This window comes from Tyto alba, unplaced genomic scaffold (genome assembly GCF_018691265.1).
Source record: "Tyto alba isolate M040663 unplaced genomic scaffold, T.alba_DEE_v4.0 Super-Scaffold_28, whole genome shotgun sequence".
In the NCBI taxonomy this organism is placed as follows: domain Eukaryota; kingdom Metazoa; phylum Chordata; class Aves; order Strigiformes; family Tytonidae; genus Tyto; species Tyto alba.
In genome coordinates, this window is record NW_024881302.1 from 4249889 (window position 1) to 4277305 (window position 27417).

Genomic DNA, 27417 nt, shown 5'->3' on the forward strand with positions numbered 1-27417 from the left:
TCTCTAGGGTGGGTTTTGTGGGTGCTGAGGGGATCCTGTCCCACCCCTTTCCCTGCGGTCTGTCCCCAAAGGTGGTGTCTGGGGAGCATTGGGGATGTTTTGCCAAATGATGCCCTTTCAGTAAGTGGCAGTTTCCTGCATCCATCCCCCCCCCGGCTGGAGGGTGGACGGGGCCAGGACCCGGGTGTCCGTCCCCCCCACCCTGCTACCTGGTCACCGATGGCCCCAGGGCCTTATTTCACAGCTACTCACCCTCCCCCTCCTCTCCTCCCGGGGGTCTCTGCCCCATCCCGGTCTCCCTTCCCTTTGTGTGCCTCTGAGCTTGCCATCAACCCCGAATGCAACCCCCCCATCACATCCCTGTGTCACAGAGCGGTAACGCCGGTAGCACCGTGCAGCGATGGGGCCCCTACCCAAGCCCTACCTGAGCAATTGGAAGGGGAACTGAGGAAAAATGGAAATGAAAGAGAGGAAAGAATTAATAAGGTTCCTGCCTCATCCGCAGCGGCTTTGTTTCAGGAGAGCTGATATCACACACTCGCTAATGCTGTTCCTCAGAGGCCTTCGGGAAGCAGTGGGGTTTTGGCGATGCTCGGGCGCGTTTTTGGTGCGCTGCGGCTGCGAGTGTGCTGTGGAGCTGTGCTCGGTTCCTGCCCAGCCAGCGATGTCCCCCTGCGCCCGGCTGCTGTCCCCAGCCAAGGCAGCTGTCATCGTAAAGCAACACCCCGGCAGAGCAGAGATTTGGGGTGAGAAATGTGGTTTTTGCAAAGTGATACCTCTCCTGCCGGGCGCCTCTGCGGGACCGTGCCCTGAAATTCTGGACTGCCTGGCTAGTGGGCTGCTTGCTCCCTCTGTGTAGGAGATCATCCTATAGTGCCTATATAGTGCACCCCAAATACACTGAGCACAAGACAACCTGCGTGCCTGTAACAATCCCCATCTGCCGTACGCCAAGCACCATGCAGGTTGCCTGGACATCTCTTCCCAGCCTCTGGTGTTATTTCCTTTTTTTTTTCACTTACTAGTTCCCCCAAGTTATCACCCCGTAAGCCTCGTTCAGAGAAACCCTATATTTCCTCCATCCTGGGGTACTTGCCCTTTAGGGGAACATTTTTTTAAGGTGCATTTAAAACAAGAATGGGAGAGGAGTGGTGCTTTGCACAAGCTGTGCTCAGAGCTGCAGCCGATGTCCCACAAAACTCTCCCATTATCCCTGCGCTCCGCGGGGAGCTCGGCTTCTTTTCTTCCATCTCTGCCGCAGGAATGAGCTCTGGTTGCTGCTGGGGTTATCTCCATCCTCCAGCTTGCTGCACGCTCTGTTAGTTCACCATCCCTCTGAGGGCTGGGGCTCGACCCCGGCCGGGCAGCCCATGCTCCCGCAGAGGAGGGTGATATCTTTATTTTCCCACAGCCAGTAGTGGGTTTGGAGATAAAATCTGGAGAAATACTGGGGACTCGTGGAGGTTCCCCGCTTGCTGCCGCAGCTGCCTGGGTGCTTGTGCGTGCTTGCCGGCCCATCCTGAGCCCGAGCCCAGGCCGGCAGCTGCCGGTGGGGCTGGAGCCAGATGCCTGTTTCTAATAAAGCTCGGCTCCCACCGTGAGCCACGCTCGTCCTCGCCCACTCCAGATGATAACGGCGGGGATGCCGCTGCCGGCCGGACCTCGTGGTAAACATGAAATGCGGCTGAAGGTGAAAGGGCCGGGCTCCAGCTCCGCATCTGTGCATCGGCCCCGCTTTGCTGAAATAAGGATGCTCTAAGGAGCTACCAAAAAAAAAAAAAAAAAAAATCTCTTGCCCAAGACCTGGCCCCTATGGGGGGGGGATGTGGGGGCTGCGGGGGGCCGGAGGCGGCAGGCGGAGGGCCGGGGCGCTGCATGGAGCGCAGCAGGAAGGAAGCGCTCGGCGAGGACACAGCCAGCACTGCGTGCACGTCCTTACATATGTGCTATTTTCAGCTTGACGGGGAGCAGGCCAAGTTCTCCACCAGATTGAGTTTGGAGCTGAAATCCTCCTCTCCTCCTCCCTGCTGCCCAGCACCCACTGCTTGCGGGGACGGGGAGTCCAAGTGTGCCCAGGGCACCTCGCTCTGCCCTGTTCAGGCTATATTCCCACCAGGGAGATGCACACGAGCTCCCAGCGCTGCTGCTGCCCGAATCCTACCTCATAGCCAGGCTAAAGGAGCTGACCCTGCTCAGGGTGGGCAGCAGCTCCAGCTTCTCCCCTTCCCACTTTGGGCTGGTCCGGACACCAGCACCACCATCCTCCCAAACCCATCCCCACTCCAACAGCGAACCTGCAGCATCGCCTGCCTTTGGTTTCTCACACTCGCGCACGCTCCCATCTGCTCTCTTCTTGCTTTTTTCCTGAGCAGAAAATATCCGTCCATCCTCCTCTCCCCAAATCCCCCCTCCTGCCTCCTCCCCTCTCCCCCACCACTGTGACCCCTCCAGAAGTGCAGCTGCTTTTGCAGCCATGTCCTCGCCCTGCTTGAAATGCAGGAAAGAAATCCATGTGCAACTTACTGTCTCGGCACCCTGTAATCATTTTGTCAGCCAAAAAGCACTTTTGTCAAACCCCCACAGGCAAACTGGGAGGGGTGGATTGGGGAGAGGCACCTGACACCACTCTGTGCTTTTCTTCCTCCCTTTTTTCATTCTGGGTTTTGCTTTATGGGTGGAATGAGTGTTGTGTTTGTCTCTCCCTCTCTGGATGCTTCGGTGACTGTCCGGAGTGAGTGAAGGGAATAAGGAAAAGGTTGTTGGAGAGCAGTGCTGCTGGAGAAAATGCAGCGCCAGTGGTTGGGTTTGCTTGACAAAGTGCAATTACACAATGGGAGGAGAAAACCGTCGGGCTGGAGAGGGGTTTCCAGCAGGGACTAATGGATCCCCAGGCTCAGACATCTGGGATGGCCCCGAGAGCAGCTCTGGCTCCTTTCGGGTGCTGAGGGGCATGAAATGGCTCCTTGTGTCTCGCACATGAGCTGCTCTCGGGGGGGGGGTATTTACAGTGGAAGGTTAATGTCATCGGTTTGCTCCGTCCTGGAAGCAAACAAACCGGGTGGCAGCGGCTGCCCTGCCCAAACCTGGGAGCTGTTCCTTTCTCCAGGGCCGTGTCCCCAAACGAGACGTGGTTGCCCCCTATGCTGGCGCTCTGGCTCTGGGCGGGGATGTGTGTGTGTGCCCCTTTCTCAGCCCCTTCAGCATCCCCGATGAGTGTCTGGGGTCACAGCAGCCCTTGTCCTCCGGGAGAAGGGTCGAGGGTATTTCTTACAGTCAACAGTTCATATGGACAGACTCTGCTTTACCCCAGTGTGGGATTCCCAGGGACAGGTGAACAGGGTTGGCGGGGGACAGCTTCTTACTCCAATTATGGGCACCTCTGCTTTGGGCACCCCTGCACCTCAAACTGGGAGCATGGTTCTACCCTCCTTGCTTTATTTTATTTTTTTTTTTTCCAGCTGGCGCTTGCCCAAGCATCAGGGCGAGCTGCCTTTGCCAGCCTGCGTCATGCAAGCACCACGGGGAGTTTGCACAGAGTCGATCCGTTCTCCCCAACCTTTCTGCTAATGAGGAAGCAAATGCCTGGGATGGCTGCGGTGCTGGAAGGTCAGAGCCATCACAGCCCGACGGCCCCACGGCTCTGCCCATGGTCCCATCCTCCTCACGTCTTTCCCATGTCCTTAGTGAGGTTTTGGGATGCAAAGAGGGGCTGGGAACGAGGTGCTCCATGGAAATCTTGTGTTCGGGTTGGTACTATCATCTGGAAAAATGATGCGCTATAAAGCAAAGCGCTCATCGAGCCTTGTCTAACGATCAGACAGTTGTTAACTCTGCACAAAGTGTTTTCAGGAATCAAACATGGGAAAAAACCCCCAAACCCACTTGCAAATACTGCTTTTCTAATTAGGGTACCAGGAAAGACTCATCCATCCTTACGTGTCCGGCTTGTCCTCATCTGCACACGTGAAATTCGGGCCATCAAACACTCGCAGCCGTCATCGCAGCAAGGCGCTCCTGTCCAGAGACAGGTCTTTAAATCATTCCTGAGCGCTGGGAAAATTGCAGACAGCTCGAGAGCAGAAAATGAAAAGGCGAAACGTTGTTCCTGGAGCTTTTGCCCTGAATTATTTGCTCAGCTTTAATAATAAGTTACACACAAGCAAAACTGAAGTGGCTCAGATAAATTTCTGGGGAAAACTAGTCCAGTGGATGCTGCAGAGCAGTGCCTGGTCCCCGGCTCCTCTGGTAGCCTTTGGGGATGGGAACTGATGTGCTTCAGGAAGGTGGGCTGGGAAAAGAGGGGAAAATAAACCCTCTTCGTGTGTTTCGGTGCAGTATCTAAAGGCGGGAGCTGGGATTGAAGCTTTTCACTTATTTGTCTGGAGGCGGAGGGGAAAGCAGTGGTCGGGATGATCCTCTTCTGTCTCCTCATTACTGACCCCATGGTGTCCATGGGCTAACACCTGGCAGGCATCAGCAGGGCAAATTCTGGGCTGTTTTCCCTGCCTTATTCTAGGCTAGTTTGACTAAATCTATCTTGTTTAGGATGAATCACTCCAGCACAGCTGGTTGTTACCTGCTGGTCACCGTGCTTGCTGAGCCTCTGCAATTCCCCTTTTATCGGTAAGAATGGGAAGTTGCTTTTCCTGCCTTTTTCTCCAGGATCACAGATTGCAAATAATGATTGCCTTAAACACAGGCTATATCACAGCTTGCTGGTGCTTTCGGGGATGGGATCGCTGCGTGTTCAGTGCTGGTGACACCAGGAGCCAGGCTGGTGATGTGTTGGCATGGTCCAACAGGCGCCTTAATTTTACTCTCCTTAATTTGATTCTCCCCTTTCTCCCCTTTCTCTTTTTGAATAAAGCAGAGTGAACGGGGTCTTGCCATAAACTATGCATTGGGTACTGCCCACCCTGCCCAGGGTTCTGGGGCGGTTTGATGTGCTGCTCATAAAAAGGCCATAGCTGGGCTGGATCCTGCTCAGCTGAGCTGCCAATGATCCCATTTTCTGTTGTGCCCGATTCTGTGGGGTCACAGGGAGCATGAGGAGCTGTTTGCACCGAGCACCCATAGCCGAACCCGTCTCCATGGATTTATTGGCTTCTGTTTGATGCTTTTTCTCCTGTTTCCTCTCCATGGGGTTATTTATAGCTGGGCCAACTCTGCTGCCCGTCCTCCTCTCCCTCCCACCCCCCCAGGTGCTGCCTTGAAGAGGCAGGTAGCTCATTCCCAGCAAAGGATGCTGTCAGGGCTTTGCCCAAGGGCACAGGTATAAAACTTGCTGCACGAACAACTTGCTGCGGAAATTATGCTGAACTAGCCAAATTGGGCAGTTTCAGGGCAGCAATCGGGAGTGCACTGAAATATCTCCCCTACTTGCTTCCAGCTCAATCCCGCAACCCAAAAATGTATTGCAAGCAAAATCTAAACTGTCGATCCTACACCCTCTGGACTGGGACCTGATTTTGGTGTTTATGGCGACAGCAAAGTATCGTTTTTCCCCTCCAGCTTCTTCCCTGCTTGATTCCCCTGAGAGCCCCGAGGAGTTTGCCAATGCCAAGCCGCATCCCCTGAGACCACGGCGGGTCTGGGCGTGTGGTGCAGGAAGGCAGGGAGGTCTCCAGGAGCCCGGAGAGCGGCTCTGCATCTGCCTGGATGCTGGCAGAACCCGGCAACCTTTCCCCCAAATTGAAAACATGCTTTTAGAGTTAAAAAAAACCAACCAAACAAACAAACAACAACAAGAAAACCCAACCAAAACACAGCAAAAAAGTCAGTAGTAGCAATGCCATCTGTGTCTGCAGCATTGAACGGTGGGGACAAGCCATCTGAGCAGGCTGCTGTGCACAGAGCCCCCTGAGCACCTATGCCAGCTAGCTGAAAGAGGTGATACGAGCCTTCCTCCTCCCTTCCTCCCCCTCAGAGAGGAATGTCCTCTTTCTCTTGGGAACAACATTGGCATCTCTCTCTTTGGAAGCTTTGATTTTTTTCCCAACTGTGTCTCTCCAGCTTCAGCAGCATGTCTTGGATATTTTTTTCTCCCTGTGGTCCCCCTCTCATTGATCCCAGAGGAAAGGCTGGTTGGAAATCTCTCTGGCAGCCCTGGCTAGAGGGGATGGAGGGCTGGGGGCAGCGGGTTGCCAGTTCATTTGTTTTCCTCGATGGGGCTTCAAAAAGTGATAGGCTGGTGGGTTTGGAGTCTCAGGGGGGCAATTTCCCTGGCAGCATCCAAGTTGTGTCACCTCTTTGCTTGGCTCTGTGACGACAGTGTTGATTTGAATTCTTCCAACTTAAGACTGATTTAAATGATGGTGAAGTTGGGGGGTGGCGTGTGGGAGTAGAGCACTGAGCGCTATTCTTTTTTGGTTGTCATATGCCTCCATAAAGACTTCTGCCTTGGGGATTTGCATAGATCCATGGTCCAGATTGCACTACAAAACCCACCGGTGGTCTGCAAAGCTATGGCAACAGCTTCTGTGCTGGCTCCCGAATCAGACAAAGCTGGAAAGTTTGGGTGTTTGCAAATCTTCATGCCATGGCCGTTCCTTTTTGGTTTGGGGGCTGCAGCCAGGGCTCAGAGGGCAGCCAGGAGTCCCCACTCTGCTCCTGACCCCCCAGTATTTGCCCTCCTCAGCAGCCCCAGCCCCTGGGAGATGTCTGGCTGCGTTCTATTCTATTCTATTCTATTCTATTCTATTCTATTCTATTCTATTCTATTCTATTCTATTCTATTCTATTCTATTCTATTCTATTCTATTCTATTCTATTCTATTCTATTCTATTCTATTCTATTCTATTCTATTCTATTCTATTCTATTCTATTCTATTCTATTCTATTCTATTCTATACCAGCGCATGCCGCTTTACCGAGCACTCCCAGCCTTGTGCTTGAGACTGCTCTAATTTGATGGTGAGGTGGTGAGGTCAGGGAAAAAACCAACCCATTCTCAATGCTTTTGTGAAAAATAGGTGTTTGGGTAATGACCTCATGGAGAGGCAGAGTGAGCCAGCCTCCTACTAGCAAAACTGCAGGAGGCGAAGGTGGAGGATCATGCAAATGTCCCAGCCACAAGGAAAGCTTAATTTGGCAGTTGTAATAGCTGAGGACACGCACATCTGTAGGAAAGTAGGCTCCCTTCCTCACACTGCTCCCAGAAGGGCTTGTTTGTTTAATTTTATCTCGCAGAGAAAATTATAAAAAGAAAAAAAAAAAAAAAAAAAACCCAAAAAAACAAGCAACCACACACCACCCTGTGGTTTTGCTCAGCTGCAGCACAAAGATGCCCCAGCAGAGCCTGGAGAGCGCTGGGGACCGAAACCCTCGCCTGAGCCCAGGTATTTCCGTCAGGGAGAGGGGCAGTGAAGGGGCCGTGCGGGGCAGCCGGCAGCCCCCGGTGCTCCGCCGGGCCCCCCCCCGCCTGCCTGCGCGGGGCCGGGCAGGACGGAGCCAGCTGCAGGAATCACCAGATCCGGAGGAATCCGGACATCGCACTCGCCACTCTGCTCTCCCTCCTTCCACCTCGTGCTGATGGAAACTCTGGTGCCTAGAGCAGCTGTATCCGTGAAAGAGGGAGATGTTTGTCCTTTGAGAGGCTGAAGGAGGATGGGGATCTCGCTGGGGACCCCGGCACAGCAGCCTGATTTGTCTGGGTGCCAGTAATGCACTCTTTGACCAAATAGAGTGGGCAAGATTGCATTTTGGGGCAAAAAGTTGAGACCTTTGGGATGGCTGGTGCTTTGCAAGCTGTCATCTAAACCCTTCCACAGTCATTGCTGGTCAGGGCTGGTGCGGCTGGATAACGTGGGAGCGTTTGTGCTCTGGTTTCAGCTCATTTTCTTCACTGTCATTAGTTTAAATTTCCAAGGGAGCCTGGGCTTGGCATCAGACGCTGGCCATCCTTTAATTTAGCAAATGTAAAAATGGGACCTTTTCCAACTGGAGTGATTAGAAATGTCCCACTCCGTTCCCAGCCGCGGTGTGGGGCACTGGCCAGGCCATCGCCCCGCGCCGTCAGCCACCCCTCTCCCCCCGCCTGCGTGACTGCGGCTGAGACCTCCCACGCTCGTCACACAGGTGTGACGACCCATCACCACCATCCCTGCCCGCTGCTCAGCGCCGTCGGGAGCTGCTGCTGGTCCCGGCTGGCAAAGAGCAACACGGTGGGGGGGGCTGGATGCAGGAGGGGAGCTTGTTGGGGTGAGGGATGGAGCCGTGCCCCCCCCTTGCAGCACCCACTGAAATCCTGGCCCCAGCAGTAACACCCCCGTGCCCTGACAAGGGCCTTCTCCACCTCCAGGTTTGCGTATAATGGCGCGTGTCCCCCCTAAGCTGCTTAATGAGGGTTAAGAGGCTAACAGGCTTATTACCAGCAATTATTTCCACAGCCCTGCAGGTGTCCCTGAAAACGGCGGGGCCCCGCGCCCGCCCGGGAGCATCCCCCTGGTATCGCTGCCAGCCAGCCTGGGGTGCCACGAGATTGTTGGTGCTCAGCTGCCTGCCTAAATCAAACCAGTGGCTGTTTTCAGGGTGTTTTTATGCACTGTTACGACGATCCAGGCTGTAGTTTTGCTAAGGGAGTGTGTGTGTGTGTGTGTGGGGTGGCATCCCTATGGATACCTCCCCCCCCCCACCCTGGTCCCTCTCGCCCTGCCTCCAGAGCGGCTCTGCAGCATCCCTGGGCGGTCGCCTGGAGACGGCCGCGACGGGTTGCCACAGCGACGGAGCCTTCGCTCAGCATCCCTCCAACTCTGCCGCCTTGGCCGAAGTTGGGAGAGAGAAAAATATCCCGGGGAGGGCACACCAGCCCCTCCCCCCCCCGGGTGGCAAGTACAGGGCTGGGGAAACTGAGGCACGGCTGGTGGAGTTGGAGGCAGCTGTGAGGTGATGGAGGAGGTTTTGCGAGGTGCTAGTGGGTGTAATGGGGCTGAAAGTGGTGGAAATGGGGCTGGTGGAGGGCAGTCGCTGGGGGGGGGGGGGGGTGTCAGTGCTTTGTGGGGGCAGGTGCTGGTGCAGCATCTCCCACACGAGTCCTCCCAGCAGCAGTGGTTGATAGTCACCATGGCAATGTCAGCCGTGCTTGGGCTGTCGTCTGCTTCGACATCCAGCGCATGCTGGGATGGGCTGGAGGGGTGTGCGCACCCCGGGGTGGGGGCTCAGCCACCCAGAGCCCAGCCAAAAAACCTGGGCTGCCCCACACTGGGTGGGGGCACCGGCCACGATGCCACCGGGGTCCCTCAGGGATGGGATCCCACGGGGCCACAGCGGTTCCCGGCCCTGGGGACCCATCGCGGTGAGGGAGAGGAGGGTGAAGCCCTTTGGGGTGACGCCAGCTGCGGTCCCCCCCACCACGGAGGGCTCCCCCCACCTCGTACCGAGCCTATAATTACAGACAATGTCCATGGAGGGCAAGGAGAGGTTACATAACTTCGGCGTTTGAAAAATTATTTCTGCTCCATTATCGGCTTTATACATACCTCGACCTCGGGCCAGGCGGGGCTGGGGGGAAGGCGATGCCATGGGCTGCAGCCAGTCCCATGCTCGGGCCCATCCAGCTGCCGTGCCTCAGTTTCCCCCTCTCTATGGACAGAAGCAACCCTGCTGCACCCTGCTGCTATGCCAAGGGGAGGGCTCCTTGCTGCTGGCATGAGCACCAGTGGGACCAGCAAGTGTTTTTCACCTCCAACAGAAAAAGAGGGTGATTTTTCTTCCTCCCTTGGGAAAGGCTTGGAGGATCTTTCTGGGTCATGGCCGTCATTAAACGGCAAGTTCAAAAAACCAAGGTCCTGCCTGCGGGCACTGACTACCTTGACCTCATCTGGTGTTAACGTCCCCCAGCTTTGAATTTGTTGCATCGTTCTGGCATATCCTAAAAACCCCTGGGTTGGGGCCGTGCGGTGCCGTAGCCGCTGTGTTTTTGCAGCAGGGTGCTGGCGGTGGGTGCTCGCCCTGTTCCCCCAACACCGTCATAGCCCTCCTGACACCCCCCCCTGCCATCGACACGGCCGAGCTGGGGGACAGCGGGATCAGTCCCGAGCATCACTGGTGACCGCTGCAGGAGGTCAGGGACTGGAGGGGGGGGCGGGCAGGGAGCCGGAGCAGGGTCCCCCCTCCCCGCTCACACTCACTTGCATTTACACCACTTACAAAGTTATCTCCCCGCAGGGATGTTGGAGGGCGGCCGGGGCTGCGTCGATAGGAGCGTGCACGGCGCACGCAGCCAAGGGCGGCCGGGGCGGTGTTGTGTAACTCTCCGTGTGGCTTTTCACTGGGAGGGGGGGGGGGGTTGGAGGCAGGTCACCGTGTCTCACCCTCCCCAGTGCCACCAGACCCACCCGCTGCCCCAGCTGCAGAGCACCTTCCCCCCGTCCCTGCCCGTGGCCACCCGGCTATGCCGGGGTGCTGCGTGACGTCTGGCTTTACACCTCTGCGGGATGCTGCTGGGCAGCACTGGGACCCCAGGGTTAGGTCGGCTGTTGTGGCCGGCAGCAGTATTGCCACCACCTTTGCCCCCCTGAAATCTTCTCTTGGCAGCATTTTGGTTTTGCTTGCTGGAGAAACGGTGCCGTGCTCCTTGTCAACCCACGTGTACACGCACAGCCGTGCCTGGGCTTGCCAACACTGGGCTTTGCACTCACCTTGTTTATTATTGTAGGGTTGCCCAGGAACACACGTGGGGGTTGTTTTTTTAGGGCTGGCAAAAAAAAAAAAAAAAAAAAAAAAAAAAAAAAAAAAAAAAAGGGATTCCTGGCTTCTACTTAATTGCTTTTGTGATTCTGTAGTGTGTACCTGAGCAAGCCAACCATCAGTGACCTGGGCCGTGAAAAGGAGCAGAGGAGGGAACACAACGGGGTGTGCGCCAAAACTCACTGGTTTAAAAATGACCTTTTAAATGCCCAGGTCTCTGCCCGCAGGGTCTGCAGCTGCTGGGCCCCGTAACGAAGTGATTCACAGCAGCACCCGAGGCTGGGGCACAGAAATAATGAGAAGGGAGTTTAAGGACTTAACATATCTGCCCGGCGGGTACCTTAGTGGCCACCCCCATTTGCGCAGGGCTTCCCAAACGAGGTGGGTGCCCCAGGTAGTGGCAGTGGGGTGACCCCAGGATGTCACCCCTGGCTTGTGGGGTACCAGCCCTGGTAGATGCTGACATGGGGCAGAGTCTTGACTTCTGGTTGCCGGGGCCAGGCTGAGAGGGCACCCAGGGCTGGTACCCACAGGCAGGGAATGAGGGAGGATTAATTGAGTCACCGATCCCTGACAGCGAGAGGGGATGGGGAGCAGCAAGCCCCCCCAGTGTTATACAACGCCTGTGCTAAATCTTCACCACAGGAGATAAAGACAGTCCCCAAAATACCTTGCCCTGCCTTTGCCACCCTTGCAGCTACTTGAGTTTGGGGTCATGTCTGCAATCTGGGGGTGTCCAGCTCGGCGGTGACATCAGGGCAGGGTGGAAAGACCAGAAACCCAAGGCCAGAAACCCAGTATCCTCTGGGAAGGAGGACTCCAACTAGGTTCAGCTTGAGGAACAAGAGTGTTGAAGGAAGCCTTTGCAGGATTTGCAAGACACTGAAACTCTTGAATTGGTGTGGGCAGAGCCATGAGCTGGGGGAAAACTAGTAGCAGCAAAACAGTGCGAAGGCCTCTTTTGTCTTGAAGATACTGGGCAACATCACATGTGTGCCAGGGGGTTTGTCACCCCCAACAGAAAAGGAGGGAGATTTTTCTTCCTCCTCTAGAAGGTGGGATTTGGGTCATGGCCATCACTAAATGGCAAGCTCAAAGAACCAAGGTCTTGCCTTGGACCACCAACTGCCTTGCCCCAGTCTAGCATCTGGTCCTCCAGGTTTGAAATTGCTGCTGGTTGGTCCTTCGCATTCCCAAAATCACTGAAATCCCCTTCGAGCTGTTTATCTTCCAGTCCCCCAAGACCACTAAGGGATCTTGGGCTTCTTACACTGCCACGATGGCAATTTCACTCCCTGCCCCTTAGAAAGGCCACCGAAGGTGGACGTTTCCCTTGCTGGCGGTGGCTCCCCACAGCTACAGCTGAGGTGCCAGCTCCTGTACATGTAGGGAAGAAGAGAGGCTGTAATCTGAGCTCGGGAGCAATTAGCCGGGACGGCAGCGTGCTGCTCAGCAAAGTCCCCACCACCCACTTGCTCGCTCGGTCGCCAGCATCGGTCTCGGCACCTGCGGCTCTCGCTGCGATCGCGGGGTAAGTAGAGCCAGGAGGGTGGTTCTGCCCGAGCGTGACATGGCCTTCCTCCCCATCTCCTTCCTTCTGGGGTTAAAAGTCAAGTTTAGGGCTCTGCCGACACCTTAACCCACGGTGATGCTGAAGGGTGCTGGAAACGCATCCGCTTCTGGGGTGGAAACGGCAGCTTTACCCTGGCACGGCCAAGGAGCCAGGAAAATTGCCCAGGATGGCGGGACACGGGTTGTATTTTTCACCGAGAGTTGAGCGATTGCTAATGCTTGGATGGGGAAGGAATAACCACGGGTTTAAAGCCCCCCCAAAAGCGTAGAGGATGCTGATGAGTGGTCGATGGCTCTCGTGCTCATCCTACTCCTCTCCGCGCCTATTTCTAGCCGGAACATCGCGGCGGGGAGAGCGACGCCGAGCGCCTCGGCAGTGGCGGCAGCCGTATCGGTGCTGAGGCGCTCGGCGTCGCTCTCCCCGCGGCTCACGGCTCCATCGGCTCTGGCTGGCAGCCCCATCGCTCCCAACCTGCCGCACGTCGCGCCTTCAGGATAAACATTTCCCGGGCGCGGGCTCTGCCCACACACGCGCTTTCCCTCGAGCAGGAGACACGGCTCCTGGAGGGGGTTTGCATTGGATGAAAGCAGAATTCCGTGGGAAAACCCGCCTTGGGTGTAATGGGTTTTGGGAAAGGGACGTTGGTGGGAGCTGGGCAAGGTGCAGGTTTAGTCCTGCCGTGCGCAAGCTGGAGCTGAACGGTGTCCGCATCCGTCCTCTTCTGCCTCTAACCCTAAGGTGGAAGCAGCAGTTTCTCTATGAGGAGGGTCTTAAAATAATTCATGCTTGTGATACCCCAGGGATGCTGCTGAGCACGGCCCTGGTGCTACCTGCAGCTTGGGAACTTCTCAGCGCTACAGCTCTCGGCTCACCTCCAGCTGGTGGGTGATAAAATCTGCTCGAAGACATTTGCCCTCTCTGTCCCGCTTTTCTTTTCCTTCCCATGGCGCTTTTTAGCAGCCGGGTGATCCCCCCTTGGCCAGGGCCAGAGCTGGGACAGGGTTGTTGCTTTCCCCCCGAGCCTCTTGGCATGTGCTGGCTGGGAACCCGCCGTTCCCGACGGGAACCCGCGTCCCTGCAGAGGCCCCAGCTACGGCACAACCAGGGCGCAGGGCAGGCAGGAGCGTGACCGGCTGATTTCAGCTCTTGCCATCATCTGCTCGTGGCCCCATCACTGGCATTTGTCCCTGGGACGGTTTGGGGCTGGGGCTGGAGCCTGGTACCTCTCCAGATTTGGGAGCACGCAGGAGGGACCAGGGCCATGTGATGGAGGAGAGTGCACGGGGCAGGCTCAGGGACACCCCAAGGTCACCCATCCAAAAACACCCCCTGGCCCACGCGGGCCATGGGTGCGGCTTTTCGGGAGAGAGGCACCCACTGCAGCCCAGGCAAGGAAGGGGACTGGCACGGGGACTTGCACATCCCACCGGCACCTCGGGCACAGCCAGGCCAGGCGATATTTCAGTTCAAAGCCCCAGCCACGAGTCCCACTCAGGGGGGCTCATCTTCACCCTCCAAACACCCCACTAACCCTGTAGCCCATCTCCCTTCCTCCACCCAGCACCAAACAACTCCATCGCTGGTGCCCCAGCCCCACCGGCTCCGGGAGGCTCTCGGGATACCCCCAGTCACTGTGGCATGACGTGGGGAGAGGGGACAGGGTATCGCTGCCGCAGAGTCTTAATTCCCAGGGCCACAGGGCTGCTGGGGGCAGATATCTGACGTCCTGTGGGACAAATCCTGCAGGGAGCGGGGTCCAGGGCATCAGCAGGCTGGGAAACCTCCCCTCCCCCTCACTAAATCCCTTCCCCAGCGCAGGACAGTAGGTTACGGGACTCGACCAGAGGTTGGATTTAAGGAGATTACAATTTCTCCCCCAGGATAATCTAGAAATTCAATTAAAACTCTCTGTCTCTTGCCCGGGCTGCAGCAGGGCAACGGGGCACCCTGCGCCCCGCAGCCATGGCCGGGGAGAGCTGGGGAGACCCCCCCGGGCACGCACCAGGTAAGGGCTGACCCCCTCCTCCCAGGGTCTGGCTGGAGCCCCCCCTCGCCTGGGGGGGGTGGCTGGGGCTCTGCCCCTTCCCAGGGCGATTTGCTGGGGTATTAACACCCGTCCTCTGAGCCGGGGCAGCCGGGACTGGCTGCAGGGGGGCTGCGGGGGGCTGTGAAGAAGGGGCTGTGGGTACCCTGGAGGTTTGGGTACGGCTGTTGCAGGGACAGGGCAGCCTGGCTGCATCCTCTGGGGTTTTGGGGCATCTTCTGACAGCCTCCGATGTGGATTAACCCTGCTAAGGCCTTCACCTCCTGTTGCCCTCATCCTCACCCCCAGCCACGTCCTGCTGTCGTGCCATATGGGTGCTAGCAGACAGACAAACAGCCGACGAGATGGGATTTCAGGAGCTGGCGAGGCAGCAGGGTTGGCTGGGGGCTGGGGGGGACTGTGGGTGCTGCATTGTTTCCTGACATCGCCGTGTGTGGGTGCCAGGGCAGGGCTGGGTGCTGGGGTTGGAACACACACAGAGGCAGCCAGAGCGGGGTGCTCGGTCCCCCTGTGATGCCATGGAGTTGGGGACCAACTGTGTGCTACTGCAGCCTCTGAAGAGATCTTTCTCCCGATCTCAGCTGATCCAGGGCACATTTAGCAGGAGTTTTAGGGTGCTTAAGCACAAGCCCACCATCCCACAAAGGCCACCTGGCCACAGTGGTGCCGAGTGCTGCACGTGACCCTTTTTCTCCTCCCATGCCCGCGGTGGCATCTGCACGTGGCTCAGGGGGACGGGGACGAGCCAGCACCTCTCCAGGCACCCTGTTGCCCCCAGTCTCCCTGCCAAGGGCCTTTCTTTTTCCCCGTGCCTCAGTTTCCCTCCTGCATGCTCCATCAGTGTTCTCAGATGGCAATGTCTCGACTGCTTGCTGGTACTAGTGGAGTGCATGGGGGTCCAGGGGAGGGTTGCATGCCTGCGACTGTTTTCTACCTATATCCTTGCCAAAATGGAGCAGTTTCTTGTCATTAGGAATGGGTTGTAGTGGGAGCCTCCTGTCTGTCCACCCTGGCAGCAGAGGGGAAGCAGGGGGTCGTTTATCCTCCGGATTCATCAGGGCATGCCCTGCCCTGTGTCGACCCTTAATTTATTGGAAGTGCCCAAAGATGGGGTGTCGGAGGAGTTATTCAAGCAGCAGTGCTGCCCCAGCATGGTGGGGGGCGTGCTTGATCGGGGGCCGATAGCAGCTGGGGGAGCCCCTCAGCTCCGCTGGCCAACCCCCCCCCAGGGTGCCAGGTCGCTTTGTCAGGATGGGTTGAGCAGGAGCAGTTTGGGAACCCTCAGCTGTGCCGGCACGGCCGCGGCCCCGCGCCGGGAGCTGAGCTCCCTCCTCGCCACTGACATTCACCGTCCCGCTGCTGGGGCATGAAGGGCATCGCTGCGGGAGATAGCGGTGTTATCTCCCAGCACAGGGCGGGCAGCAGCACCGCGCGTGACCTCCTCGCACTGTCCCCTCCCAGACCATCACCCTTCCTGCCCCCGCAGCCAGGAGACCTGCTTCCCCCCCCCCCCCCCCCTCAGCTCCTCCGAGTCCCCACCCGGGTCGATCCCACCTGAACACATCCCGCTTCCCCACACACCCCCACGAACCGGGAGCAAATCCATGCTGGGAGGTGGCAGGAGGGTGACAGCAGCCCTGATGGCCCCGAAACGAGTCCCCCTCCAGAGGTACGGGGAAAGATGTGCTGATAAATGGCATCAACACATTCAGTCAGCTCTAACTAATGACCTCCCTGGCACTCAACACGTTCTCCCGGCGCGCTGGCTGTTCAGCATATTGTTGTAACATTTAACTCCCTTTTTTAAAAATAATAAATAAATAAAATTAGCTGTGCAGTTGGCAGATTGCTGGAGACACTTGGATTCTCTGCGGGAAACCGCTCCGCGGTGGGAGTTTGGTTGCTGCAGTTTGGTGGCAGGAGTCCTTGCCTCTAATGTCAGCTCGTTAGCTGGGGTAGTCCGCGGCGTCGCTGCGCTCCGAGCCCGTGGGGAGCTGTGGGCCATCCCTTCCCGCTCTTAATATGACGGGCCTGTTTTGTTTCCTACGTGTTAACACTATTAGCGCTGCGCACGACGCGTGGCACGAGCGGCAGGGGATGGTCCCAGCCCTGCCCGACATCCTGCGAAGGTTTATCTGCGCCGAAGCTGGGGCTGGCAGTGGGATTGAGGGGTTGTGGTTATTAGGGGAAGTTTTGAGTCTGTTCCCAGGGGTGAAACTGTGATGGTCAAGGGTGTGAAAGTCCTAGGAAGGAGGGAGGGAGGGGGGATGTAACCTGTAACGCCAGCGCCCTGGGGCAGTTATGGTGGTGGGGAGATGCCGGGGTGATGCTGGAGGATGGCACTTGTCACCGAAGGAAATGCAGGGTGACCACGGGGCCGCAGTCCCCAGCCGGAGCCCGCGGCAGAGCCTGTCCAGCTGCTGGTTTCCACGTGTTTGCAGGAGCCCTCTCCCAGCCTGAGCCTCCCACAGCGCCAGCGTGGGGCTCCAGCCTTCAAATTAAAACCAAACCAGAAATTCAGCTTGCAGCGAACTTGAGAAAGCGTATTTCCAAACAAAACTGTGCTAAATAAAGTACGAGCCGCAGGCGGCCGTCTGCTCCGACAGATCCACTTTGCTCGCCTTTATTTAGCTGCCGTCTCCCCATGCTGCTGCTGCTGGCCTGGGGCCGGGGGGGGGGGTTGTCCCCCCCAGGAGCTTTGGTGTTTTGGGGAGGACTCAGTCCCGTGGCCTCGGTGAATGTGGGGTCCCGTGTGGGATGTGGGCTGTGTCACGAGAGTTCCCCTGTCCCCAGAGCAGTGTTGGCCCTCGGGTCTGTCCTGGCATCCCCCCCGCAGCAGAGGGTTCCCTGATATCTGGGGTGCTTGGACAGGGTGAAATCCTGTGTGACATGGGAGGAGGAAAAGGAGGGAAGGAGGGAAGGAAGGAGGGAAGGAAGGAGGGAAGGAGGGAAGGAGGGAAGGAGGGAAGGAGGGAAGGAGGGAAGGAGGGAAGGAGGGAAGGAGGGAAGGAGGGAAGGAAGGAAGGAAGGAAGGAAGGAAGGAAGGAAGGAAGGAAGGAAGGAAGGAAGGAAGGAAGGAAGGAAGGAAGGAAGGAAGGAAGGAAGGAAGGAAGGAAGGAAGGAAGGAAGGAAGGAAGGAAGGAAGGAAGGAAGGAAGGAAGGAAGGAAGGAAGGAAGGAAGGAAGGAAGGAAGGAAGGAAGGAAGGGAGGGAGGAGGAGGGAAGGGAGGGAGGGGAGGGAGAGAAATCAGAGAGAGGAGAGGAAGAGCAAAAGAATAATAAGAAGAAAAGAAGAAAGAAAAGGAAAAAGAAAATGAAAAAGAATAATAATAAGAAAAATAATAAAAAAGAAAAAAAGAGAAAGAAAAAGGAAAAGAAAAAGGAAAAGGAAAAAAGAGGAAGAAATTAAGAGGGAAAGGAAAGGAAAGGAAAGGAAAGGAAAGGAAAGGAAAGGAAAGGAAAGGAAAGGAAAGGAAAGGAAAGGAAAGGAAAGGAAAGGAAAGGAAAGGAAAGGAAAGGAAAGGAAAGGAAAGGAAAGGAAAGGAAAGGAAAGGAAAGGAAAGGAAAGGAAAGGAAAGGAAAGGAAAGGAAAGGAAAGGAAAGGAAAGGAAAGGAAAGGAAAGGAAAAATGAAAGAAAAAACAAAAAATGAAAGAGAAAAGAAAAGAAAAGAAAAGAAAAGAAAAGAAAAGAAAAGAAAAGAAAAGAAAAGAAAAGAAAAGAAAAGAAAAGAAAAGAAAAGAAAAGAAAAGAAAAGAAAAGAAAAGAAAAGAAAAGAAAAGAAAAGAAAAGAAAAGAAAAGAAAAGAAAAGAAAAGAAAAGAAAAGAAAAGAAAAGAAAAGAAAAAGAGTAAAGAAGAAAAAGTGGGGAAGAAAGGAAGGAAGAAATAAAGAGAAAGAACCCAAAGAAGAAAGAGAAAGAAAAAAGAAAATGAACAAGAAAGAGAGAAAGATAAAGAGAGAGAGAGAGAGAGATGGATGAAGAGCAAGAAAGAAGGAAGAGAGAAAGGAAGAGCCAGAGAAAGCAAGAAAAGAGGGAAGGGGGGAAGGGGGGGAAGGCAGAGGGGAGTGGTGGTGACTGGGGGGCCCGAGGGTCCCCGGGAGTGTCACCCCCTGGCAAGGGCAGCGCCGCTGCCTCCACAGTCACCCAGCCACGTCTCCCCTCCCAGCACAGTTAATCCAGACCCCAGCTAATCCTCTCGCAGGTCACTGGGAGCTCACTGCATTTTGTTCACTTCTCAGACACATCTAGAATTAATTTAAAAAAACTCGACAGTAAATTCATCCTGTGGCAAAAGCATTCAGCATATTCCCCAGGGGCGAGCTGGAGGGGAGATGGAGAAGTAGCCTTTTTTGTCTCTAAATGTTCAGCTCTCATTAAAAAAAAAGAGAGAAAGCTTTAATGAGTGTAGCCGTTGTGGTCAGGACGAAGACTTGGGATGGGTGACCAGGCTGCAGCGTGAGCCTGCAGCCATCCTGACACGTTAGCTCTGCAAGACCACTTTGGTCCCATTTGACTTCCAGCGACTATGAGGTTGTAAATATTAACTGTTCTTGCCTATTTTACTCTTCCCCATGGCTGTAAGGAGGGAGAGGATCTTGTGCTGACTGCCCCAGTCGGGTGTGAGCAACTGCTTGGTCTGCCGACACACCAATAAATAATGGCTTTGTTTGAAAAAATCAGCTTTTGCAATGAAAAATGGTTGTGTCTGGATTGCAGCAGGTGGAAGTATGTTGTTCGGTGTGTAAGATGGTGCCACATGTGGGTGTCTTTCCAGCACCTGGGAGGTTTGGGCAGGTTGTTAGTGCTCCTGCTTGTGGTGCTGGGATTCTGCAGGAATCCCCAAGTCCCAGGCTGGATTTGGGGGGAATTTCTGTAAAAGGCAAGCCAGGATATTGTTGCTAGCCGGGCTGCTGCAGCCCCAGGCAGGCTGGGCCTGGCAATGCTTCCCGGCACTGGGCTGGGCCTGGCCAGCCTGTGATGGAAAGGGTGTGCTTGTCCCAGAGAGTCCCCGGGCACTCGAGCTGATTGCAGGAATCGACCGCATCGATCGGGCCATCGGGTCCAACACAGCCTGGACAGCCTGAGCTGGGGGGGACAGGGCGTCGTGGGGGGCTCTTCACCCGCCCCCCCCAGCACCATGTTACTGCCCCATGCACGTCCCACTGGAGCAAGGTGGTTTCATCTCCAGTGACACATCTCGTGTCCCTAAATAGCAGGATGAGGTGCGGCAAGGGGTGGTTTGAGGAGAGACCCTGCAGTGCCGTCTCTCAGGGGCGCATTGGGATGTGCCACGTGGCTTCTTCACCATCCCATCCACTGCCTGATGCAGCCCCACGTGCCGTCGCAGAGGGGCTGGGGGGGGGGAGTCAGCAGCCTGCCAGGGAACACCCCACCATTGGCTTCACCTGCACGAGGGAGCCCACCCAGCTTGGGCCACCGCTCCCATGTCAATGCAACATCTCTCCCAGGCAAAGCTGAGTGTAGGTCCCTGACCCTACAGCTGAGCCCTCCAGAAGGGATCAAAACAACTCTTTTTCCCCAGTGGCAGTTGTCCTTTCATAAGACTTGGCCAGCAAAACCCATCTGTGACCATAGATGGCTCCATGTCCCAATGGATGTGTTGGGAAAGTTGCTCCTCGGGACATCTGCCCCAAGCGAGTGCCTTCCCTGGGCCTTCTCCAACTGGCTGCATGTTGGCTGTGTCCTATCCCGTCCCTGGGTGGGGGGGACAGAGGTTAAATCCACATCTCCCTGTGGTTTCCCTTGACCCCAGAAGCGCTGGTGCTCAGGAGGTCGGGCAACTGCTGCTGCGATGTGCTGGGCAGCGGTCCATCTGGCACGGGCAATGTGAACTGATGGAGTAGCTTTCAGGCGTACCTTTATTAATATCTCTGTGCTAAGGAGAGCAGCTTGGCCTCTCTGCTTTCCTCTGCAGCAGCCTGACCCTGCTCTGACAGCAGAGCTCATGAGAAAAGCAAAGGGAAGAGCCTCCAGTGCTACCCAAGGTTTTCCATCCACGGGTGTCATTGAAGGTCCCACAAATGCTGCATCTCCCCAACAAGGTTTGCTCGCTCGCTTTGTAGTACAGAAGAACAAACTCTAAGACCTTATTCGTTCCTAGTGTGTGGTTTTGAGGAACAGCCTAGCCATAGAAAGGAGAATAAGGGCACATGAGGTGGGGTCCTTGCTCAACATGCAGCCACCCACCCGCTCAGACCCATGGCCAAACACCCCCTTGGGTCCCTTTGCCGTGAGAGGTAACAGCCGTGTCTTTGTTTTCTATTGCAGAGCCTCTCACGGGATCCACGTGGTGACGTGGCAGCCAAGACGTGGAAGCTTGGGACTTCTCTTCCACCACAACAGAATTTGGGGGGTGGGAAGGGGTGGGTCAGGGGGAAGCTGGGAGTCGCAAGACCCTTCGCCTTCACTGTGGGCGTGGCTCAGGGATGACTGCAGGCAGAGTCAACCCTTACAGCATCGTGTCCTCCGAGGAAGACGGGCTGAGGTTGACCACCATGCCAGGTATCAACGGCTTTGGCAACGGGAAAATCCACACCAGGAGGAAATGCAGGAACAGGTTTGTAAAGAAGAACGGTCAGTGCAATGTGGAGTTCACCAACATGGATGACAAGCCACAGAGGTACATTGCAGACATGTTCACCACGTGCGTTGACATCCGCTGGAGGTATATGCTTTTGCTCTTTTCCCTGGCCTTTCTGGTGTCCTGGTTATTGTTTGGGCTGATTTTCTGGCTAATTGCACTCATTCACGGAGACCTAGAAAACCCAGGTGGAGATGATACCTTCAAGCCTTGTGTTCTGCAGGTCAATGGCTTTGTGGCTGCTTTTCTGTTCTCCATTGAGACCCAAACGACTATTGGTTACGGCTTCCGCTGCGTGACGGAGGAGTGCCCACTTGCTGTCTTCATGGTGGTGGTTCAGTCCATCGTGGGGTGTATAATTGACTCTTTCATGATTGGTGCAATAATGGCAAAGATGGCCAGGCCCAAAAAACGGGCGCAGACATTACTTTTCAGCCATAATGCAGTAGTGGCAATGAGAGATGGAAAACTCTGCCTGATGTGGAGAGTTGGGAACCTCCGGAAAAGCCACATAGTAGAAGCCCACGTACGAGCTCAGCTAATTAAGCCCAGGATCACAGAAGAAGGGGAGTACATACCGCTCGACCAAATAGACATTGACGTGGGGTTTGATAAAGGCTTGGACCGTATCTTCTTGGTGTCCCCCATCACCATTCTCCACGAGATCAATGAAGACAGCCCCTTGTTTGGGATCAGCCGTCAGGACTTGGAGACAGATGACTTTGAGATCGTGGTCATCCTGGAAGGTATGGTAGAAGCCACCGCTATGACGACGCAAGCTCGGAGCTCCTACCTGGCCAGTGAGATCCTCTGGGGCCACCGCTTCGAGCCTGTCTTGTTCGAGGAGAAAAACCAATACAAAGTAGACTATTCCCACTTCCACAAAACCTATGAGGTCCCGTCCACCCCCCGTTGCAGCGCCAAGGACTTGGTGGAAAACAAATTCCTGCTGCCCAGCACCAACTCCTTCTGCTACGAGAACGAGCTGGCCTTCATGAGCCGAGATGAGGAAGAGGAAGACGATGACAGTCGGGGTTTGGAGGACCTGAGCCCGGACAACAGGCATGAGTTCGATAGGCTTCAAGCCACAATAGCATTGGATCAGAGGTCATACAGGAGGGAGTCAGAAATATGACTCTTGGCCCTTCCATTGACTTTTCCGAGGGTATTTTTTTTCCTCCTCTAATCTCTTCCCCTACAACCCGCTCAAATTATGCAGAACAATGCAAGTGCCATAGGAATGCTTGAGAAATTAGTATCGTTCTTAGTTTTCAGTTTCATCGCAATAACCACTGAGCGGTCTGCAGGAGGGGACGGCGGCAGGCCACGGCGCGTCTCCCGTGCCCGGCGCCCTCAGTGGGGCCGACGGCTCTGTGGGGACGGACGGACAGACGGACGGACGGAGAGAGGAGGGTCCGTGGGGCGTGGGCAGGCGCTCGCCCCATGCGGCCCCGCGGGGCTTTGCTCCCCCTGCGGGGAAAACGCCAGCGTTTTCTTGGAGCCGAGCACTGCGAGATCCAAAAAGAGGAAATATCAGGAAACAAATCTTTCTCTCTTTCTTTTTTTTTTTTCCTTTTATTTTTTAACTGAGCAGCAACAAGAAAAAAAATTGCTCCTTCCGGCAGGTGGTCTGGTTCAGTTGCACAAGAACAACACTTGAAATAACATGCAACATTAACGTACTTCTTTTTAATTTGGGATAAAGGGGGGGGGTGGGGTGGGGAGGGAGGCGAGAGGGTTTTTAATTTTTTCACCGTACCGTTTGGGAGACTGTTTACCAAAATAATAATAATAATAACAATAATAATAATAATGATAATAATAATAATAATATTAAATCTGAAAGAAGTCATTCAGTATTTTTTAAAAATGAACAAGGGAATGAATAAGCCACTGGGGTCCTTTGAGGGGGTGACTCGCTGGGCAGATACAAGAGCTAGAAGTCAAGACTGCATCCAGTTTTGGGGTGTTTTCGTTTTTTTCCACTGGCGTGGCTTTGTAGGTAGAAAACAGATGTAAGTGGCTGGAGGTCTGTGGCAGTGAAAGCAAGTAGCATAATTACTAGCAAAGTAGCTAATAAAGAAAAGAAAAGCCAGACTGTGATAGAAAGAGGCATTGTAAACACAGTAATTAGCCAATTTCTGGAAATATTGATCTTCAGGATGGAAATGGGGTCTGGGGCATCAGCTGCTGAAGTGCTGGGTCTCTCCCAGCATCTCTGATGGGGAATTCATAAGTTTCACCATAACTGGGACAAAATAAAGCAAAGCACAAAAAGGAGAGTGAAAAGCTCTCAAATTCGGGTATTTTTCCACGTTTCCAACCAATTCGGCATTTTCTCTCCTTTGAAAAATCATTTCAAATGTGGAAATCAATGCAAAAGTCATCTTGTTGGGTTGCACTTCTTCTGGCACAGGAGCCGTCTCCGTGCCAGGCTGGGATTTATGAATTCCCCGTTCACCGGAGAGCCCTGCTTCAGAGGCAGATGCTTTTCCGAAAACAACAGATGCCAGTTGAGAAAACCACCCTGTCTTGTGCTTCAACCCATCCCCGCGTCCCAGCCTCAAGGTGGATTGTGCCTTAGAGATGCAAACTCATCCCGCGCTCCAGCTCTCCTCCGCAGCACCCCACTCGCCTCCCCTAAGCCCCCCACCCCACCTCACCCCCAGGATGACTTTGCTCTGCCCCCCCCTTGGCAGCGCCCGCATCCCACCGTCTGCTGTGTGTTAGGCTGGCCTCGACGGCACGCTGGTTTAGCCTTTGTTACAACACAAGGCTAAACCACCCCGTACGTGGGAAGCCTTTGCTCCTGCCCTTGCTCCCCGCCTTTGCACAGAGGGAAGGAGTCGGGAAGAGGCAGGTTGCACCCCGGCCATGCTGCTCATTGGTGCTCCGGGAGCCAAATTCCGGCTCCCTGCTCCCTGCGGCCACGGGAGAGGCTTTGGTACCCACAGGCATCCCTCACCTGACCCTGGGCGCAGAGCCCCCGGCAGCACCCTGCTTTGGGGAGAAGGGGTCGAGAGCAGGGTCCCCAGCAGCATTTCGGCTGTGATGGGCTCCCGGTGGTTTTGTCCCCGCCGCCTACACCGGGGAAGCCGCGTCCCAGGGTTAACAACTCGCCGTGGCGTGTCCAACCATCAGTGGCAGAGGCAGGATTTAGCCTGTGTCCCCATCCTCAGCTCCTTCCTGCAAAGGGCTCTGGGGAGCTGCTGTCCCAGTGCCTCCCCCCCCCCTCTCCATGCCCCCGAGCATCGTGTCTCCCTGACCGGCCGCAGGACAGGGACCGGGACTTTGTCCCCACAGGGTTTCTTCCCACCCTGTTCCCACCTGCTTCCATCACCTCCACCCCATGCTGCCCACCAAGAGGCTGCTCTATTTTTGGCTTTCTCCCCACCCAAAAAAAACAGCCACTGGGAGAAAACATCCCCTGGGGCAGCTCCGGGAGGGAGCTGGTGCTTCTGCACCGGCTGCCCCAGAGGGGTTGTTCCCCAAAGCGGGGACACGTAGGGACGTGCCATTGAGCTCCGGTCACGACATTTGTGTTTCTGAGGCAGTGAACATGGATGCCATCCCATTGCCGGTCCCATGGCTCCCGGGGGGGGGGGGATGGTTTTGCCACCCGCTTTTTGCCCCATAGCATCTGGGGGGTGGGAAGGATGGAGAGGGGGGCAGAGAGATTTTGTGTGCGCACTACTTATTTATTTTTTTAAAAAAACGCTTTTACGTGGTTTTAGGTTCTTTTGAATAAATAATAATTATAAAAAAAAAAAAAAAAGGTGCACATCTTGCTGCTGTAGGGTTCTCAGAGGGTTAATTTCTTTATAAATATATATATATCACAGTAAATATTTGTATAAAAACAAAAGAGAAATAGAGATGTCTTTAAGTAAATTATTGCTTTTAAAGAAACTTCTATGATTGTACAGTGTTACCTGGGAGAATAGAATAATATATACAGACGTATTTTTAAACTGCTGCATAGGAGGAGGTGAACTGGGCTGGGGAGCGCCCGGGGCCAACAAGGCGAGGGGGGGGTTTGGACCCTTCCCAGCCCCTGTTCACACACCCCCTTCCCCAAACCCCACTAGTGAGGATCTAGCTCTGGCGAGTTGTCATATATATACTGTATAGTCCTTGCCCTGGCCATGGACCACACCAGTACATAGTGTATAATTATTTTTGCCTACCTGTGAGTGCTCTGAGCTACTGGTCTTTTTTTCCTACCATCAGGGAGCATTGGGAAGGCTGCCCAGCAGTAGTTTTAATCATCACATGAACTGTCAAAGAAAGGGGGGGAAAAAAGGAAAAAAAAAAGGTGAAAAAAAGCCAAAAAGTGGTGTTTGTCCAGCACTCATGTTCTCCGGAGAGGCTGGAAAGGCACAGGGATGCTCTTGGGGTGTGCGTTTTGGTGTCGGTCACTGCAGGGATGGAGCGGGATCCCGGCGGGAAGAGGCTTGGAGCCAAGTGAGGGGACACGTCCACCCCCCAAAACAGCTGCCGGCCATTTCCCCCGAGCCGCAGCCGCTCCATCCATGGAGTTAACTCCGGCGTTACACTTGATCCTTGGAGGATGGCAGGAGTCCGAGAAAGGAAAGAGCCGCTAATCCTCTTGGCCAGCATCCCGTAGGGATTGCCCTCAGCCGGGGCTCGGGGCAGCCTCTGGCAGCAGCAGCCGCCCTGGCCGGGGACCTGGGGGGCCGGCCCCGCTGCTGCTCCCACTCGGCTTCACCCCAAAAAGATACACGGGTGAGAGCAGAAAGCACCCGCATCCCTGCACCCCAAAACCACCGGCCAGAAAGAGCATCCTCTGCCCCCAACAGACGCGCGGTGTCCTCGCTCGGCTGGGCGGTGGGTCCCCGGGGCCGGGAGCCGTCGGGATGAGCCTTAGCTTCTCATAACCAAATGTAGTGCACTTAGTCTTTTAGGGCTGGGACAATCACTTAGCGCTTAACCTTTCGCGATTCGGTGCCTGCTTGACCTTCAAACCTTTTGTAGAAGATGAATTCAGAGCCACCTTTTCTATCTTTAATAAGGCAGAACAAATACGTTTATTTTTAAACCCTCCTGCTCTTTCCTTTCCTTTTGTGCTGACAACCAAAAGAGTCCCCTCTGTGTGTGTGTGTGTGTGTGTGTGTGTGTGTGTGTGTGTGTGTTCCATTCCTTGCACGCCGAAACGCGTGTGCGGCAGCCGGGGCCGGTGCTCCAGCTGGATCCTGCTCTCCCACCCCCCCCAATTCAGAAATGCTGCCATGGGGTGGGGGGTTGGTGCAGGGCAGGATCCGGCAGGGAGGGGACATGGGATGGTGCCCGACCCGATGCCACCCGTCACCTCGCTGAGCTCCGGCACCCGCCAGCTGTGCACATCTGTCCTGCTGCCCCCTCCTAGGGGCACCATCTTTCCTCCATTCCCTCCCCCCCCACCTTCCCCTTCCCCAAACCCCATCCCGGTGCTTCCCCAGGCTTGGCCCCACACGGTTTGGGGACTGAGAGCCGGCACCAGTTCACACGGGCAGGTTGGCAACTGGGAGCGCTGGTTTCCCAGGGGTAAAACGCCGAGTCCGTTCACTGGGGCAACGGTGATGTGCAGCGATAGAGAAGCTGATGGATGCAATGACAGTATCTGTATCTTTTCCACCTCCGGTGTTTCTCTGTCTCATTGCACATATATTTGAGATATATGTGACAATGTATATATATATTTGTAAAATGTATTTCAGATGACAAAACTGGCCAATTTTATGTTATTTTAAATATATTATATATATTATATATAAGAGTCTCCAAAAGATATAAATAGACTAGAGAAAATAATATAAATATGTAATAAATGTATTTTGATCTATTTAAAATATCTCGCGTCATGCTGTATATTTTAAAGATCATAGGGAAGTGTCTGCCTGTAGCAAACTTCAAATGTGGTTTCAAGTCTGCCAGTAGTCACACATATAATATATATGTGTAGCAAACTTTGAGCAAGACTGGGAGCCAGCGGGACAAACAGATTTTTTTTTTTTAGGAGCTTTTTAACAAATGTCCATCCTGATGCCTCTAGTTAGGAGCTGAAACCCCACATCTGAATTTTCCTTGTTATCCTGTAGCAGAGGATAATCTTTCCTCTCTTCTGAGGAAGGGGCTGCAGGGATGCTGGGTGGGATGGGGGGGCTCTGCAGGGTCCCCCCCTTCCTGCACAGCCCCATTTGCTCTGCTGCACTGCCCTGATGGGTTTTCGTCAGGGGACCGGATCGCAGTGGCTCAGCCATGCGGGGAGCCCGGAGATGGGAAAATGTGTTGAGCCCAGGCAGAAAGAGCCCAGTCATCCAAGACTGACCCAATCAATCTTCCCAGAGCGACCTTGGTCGCCCTTGAGCTCCACAAGGATCTATTTCCTACGGGCATCGCCTCCTCCGGGGACCTCAGGGGACTTCACGCCATGTCCAAGTGACAGTTTAAATGTCTTTAATGGTACGTCACGGTTGAAGGAAAGCAGAGCTAGTGCGTGGGACACTATTTA

At 54.9% G+C, this 27417-nt stretch overlaps 1 protein-coding gene across 2 annotated transcripts in view; it reads left to right on the plus strand.

The window, feature by feature from the left end:
• The window catches only part of LOC104368253 (ATP-sensitive inward rectifier potassium channel 12), a 35132-nt gene extending 8409 nt beyond the window's left edge, over positions 1-26723 (plus strand). The window contains exons 1-2 of one of the 2 annotated variants that reach the window (XM_032989041.2): positions 13582-14265; positions 20594-26723. In XM_032989041.2, the coding sequence (XP_032844932.1) occupies positions 20752-22041 (1290 nt within the window). In that variant the 5' untranslated portion in view covers positions 13582-14265; positions 20594-20751 and the 3' untranslated portion in view covers positions 22042-26723. Of the gene's footprint in view, positions 1-13581; positions 14266-20593 lie in introns of those variants that run through there. The other variant, XM_032989042.2, reaches the window with a different exon arrangement.
• The last annotated feature ends 694 nt before the right edge of the window (positions 26724-27417 follow it).